General features: G+C 41.5%; 1 protein-coding gene across 1 annotated transcript in view; it reads right to left on the reverse strand.

Annotated features, from left to right (window-relative positions):
* Window positions 1–78: 78 nt before the first annotated feature.
* Window positions 79–2,924, reverse strand: part of LOC119838446 (nuclear pore complex protein Nup98-Nup96-like) — a 36,274-nt gene continuing 33,428 nt past the window's right edge. Inside the window, exons 35-40 of the mRNA XM_038364392.1 lie at window positions 2,667–2,677; window positions 2,089–2,217; window positions 1,435–1,585; window positions 895–997; window positions 251–372; window positions 79–120 (exon numbers count right to left, since the gene is read on the reverse strand). Of these exons, the coding sequence (XP_038220320.1) occupies window positions 79–120; window positions 251–372; window positions 895–997; window positions 1,435–1,585; window positions 2,089–2,217; window positions 2,667–2,677 (558 nt within the window). The remainder of the gene's footprint in view (window positions 121–250; window positions 373–894; window positions 998–1,434; window positions 1,586–2,088; window positions 2,218–2,666; window positions 2,678–2,924) is intronic.

Consider the following 2,924-nt stretch of genomic DNA (forward strand, 5'->3'; position numbering starts at 1 on the left):
GTTTTTGCGTGAAAGAGCAACAAACACACACACATCCTTACAAACTTTCGCATTTATAATATTAGTATGATATGATATTTAAAACTCGTACCTTGACGCTAATTTACATGTTGCGTTATCCTATAATGATCCGTCACATTTAATTAAATTTTTTTAAATCTACGTATCCCATGTATAAGTGATGATGTGACAGGTGTTGGGTGAACATATTAAATAAATGAAATAAAACTGAAGGCCTGCTGAAACGCACCTGGTCGCACACGCGGATGTAGTGGTACAGCGCCTCGCCGCCCCGCTCCCAGCCGCTGAGCTGGTGCGCCTGCGCAGCCTCGTGCAGTTTCTCCACCAGCGGCTGGACGCTCTTCACGTTGTCTGCGAATGTCAATTGAATGTTAGTTTAGTCCCTTACGTGTGCATGAAATAACACATCAAAAATTTACTTCTGTTAATTTAATTTACATCTGCACATGTGGATAACATCACCACTGCTCACGGTGAAGGAAAACATCATGAGGAAACCGGCATGTCCGAGAATAAAAAGTTCGACGACATGTGACATCTGCCAACCCGCACTTGGCCAGCGTGGTGGATTATGGCCTGATCCCTCATAGGAGGCCTGTGTCCCAGCAGTGGGAACATATATGGGCTGATGATGATGAATATTATGGTGTTTGGGTGCTAAATTGATAACAAATCACGTGGCCGTGATGCAGTCACTCTTATTTTCCGTAGCAAGCGTTGAAACATGATTTTTGTACTTCTGCATCCACATATACACGCTACAAATATATATAAAACCACGCAGGTACAATTCCCCCCCCTCCTCTTCCACCGCCCGGTATATGTTACATATATAAAACAGCGGGTAGAATGACAACCCCCCCCCACACTGACCGGAGAGCACGGCGTCGGGCAGCAGGTGGTCGAGCAGCACGGCGTGCGCGTCGCCGTGCGCGCCCGCCGCCGCCAGCCGCTCCGCCTCCACCTGCCAACGGTTCTGCGGGATAGAGCATTACAGACACGATTAGTTATATTTAATTTTTTAGTTTTATAGCATTGATATGCTTTTATAAATAACAAATTTTTGGGAAAAATAGAAAAAATTCGATCACGGGGCGGGATTCGAACCCGCGTTTCTTGCCTCAATAAAAAAAAAAAAAAAAATCTCACGATTACTTATTACACATTATAATTCACTAGCTGTTCGCCCCGGTTTCATACGTGGTATGGATATAGCCTATGTCACTAAGTGTATATGTAATTGCAGCTTCTAATGGTGAAAGAATTTTTTAAATCGGGCCAGCGGTCCACGCGTGATGACTTGACCATGGGATAAATAGAGATTAATATTTATATACGTCAAGAAAAAGGCGGAAATTTTCAAGCCAAACAAAAAAAAAAAAAGACCAGTCGAGTCAATGTCAGGCAGCTCACCTCGTACTTAGCGCGGTGCGCCTGCGCAGTCAGCAGCCAGCGCTCGGGCACGCCGAGCCGCCGCAGCAGCGCCAGCCGCGCCTCCAGCTCCGGCGTGTCGGCCTGCGCCGGCGCGTGCCGGGACAGCACCGCGCGGACCAGGTGCGCGCGGCTGGGGGTGGACGAAAAAAAAAATGGCGTAAAATTTCAATAAAGATGATGGGGCTGTTAAAGGGAAAGATAAGCTATGAAATTTTAACATTGATGTTGATGTTGATGATGATGATGATGATGATGATGATGATGATGACTATGAAGCCATTAAAGAGAAAAAGGTGATATAAAAGTTTAATCTTGACGATGATGTTAATGGAGTCATTGATGTTCATTCATATGTTTAGTACTAAGAGTCCGACATAATCCATGTTTCATCATTTCATAAGCAGTCTCCAATTTTTACAAAATATAAAAATTACAAATACAAAAGTGTTGTGTGATGACGACGATAACAATAATGGTGATGGTAATGACGAAATTTACAGATCCACCGCCAGTCACTCTCATTTGTAATCTTTTCAAATATCTCTCTCTCTCTCTTCATCTTTCAAGAAAATTGGGTAAATGATGATGACATTATGGTGATGTTGATGATGATGATGATGACGTCACACTCACACGCCGTCGTTTGGGTGGTACAGCAGCGCCTGTATAGCCAAGTGCCACAGCCCGTAGCCCTCCAGCTGCTCGGCGACGCCGACCACACTCTCCGGCGACGGGGAGCCGAGCCAGGCGCTCAGGAGGAAGCTGGATATCGAATTATTTAGGTTTTAATTTTATTTTATATTTATTTATTTTTATTCTATTGCTATATACAACAGTTTATCACATTAACACATAAACATTACGAAAAACAACGAAACACAGCCACAATTATAAGCGTCCACATTATTCTTCAGTCCAAAAACAGTGTATCCAAGTGACTTAAGAAATCTTTTCTTACATTTTTTTTTATTTATCATTAAACTAGCTTTCGCCCGCGAGTTTGCATGCCTTTCTTCGGAGTGTAGTTTAATACATATAAACCTTCCTCTTGAATCACTCTATCTATTAAAAAAAACCCCCATCAAAATCCGTTGCGTATTTCTAGATTTAAGCATACATAGGGAGACATTGGGACAGAGAAAGCGACTTTGTTTTATACTATATAGTGATACATCAATAGAAGATGTGATATATGTTAAACATTCCTTTACAAAAAGGTTGCCTGGAAGAGATTGCTCTTCAGCAATAAGGCCGCCTTATAGTGCATATGTGCCTGTATGGTCTTTTTTTTTTACAATGTCAATTTATATTTCGGCAATATGTACTGTAAGGAATAAATAAATGAATAAATAAATAAGATGATTTGGTAAAACGATCACGCTTCGGCACGAATTGAACTGCTATATCTTGTACCTTTAAACGAGCAATTCTTGTATATATATATATATATATATATATATATATATAAT

Source organism: Zerene cesonia, unplaced genomic scaffold, assembly GCF_012273895.1.
Source record: "Zerene cesonia ecotype Mississippi unplaced genomic scaffold, Zerene_cesonia_1.1 Zces_u003, whole genome shotgun sequence".
NCBI classification, from domain to species: domain Eukaryota; kingdom Metazoa; phylum Arthropoda; class Insecta; order Lepidoptera; family Pieridae; genus Zerene; species Zerene cesonia.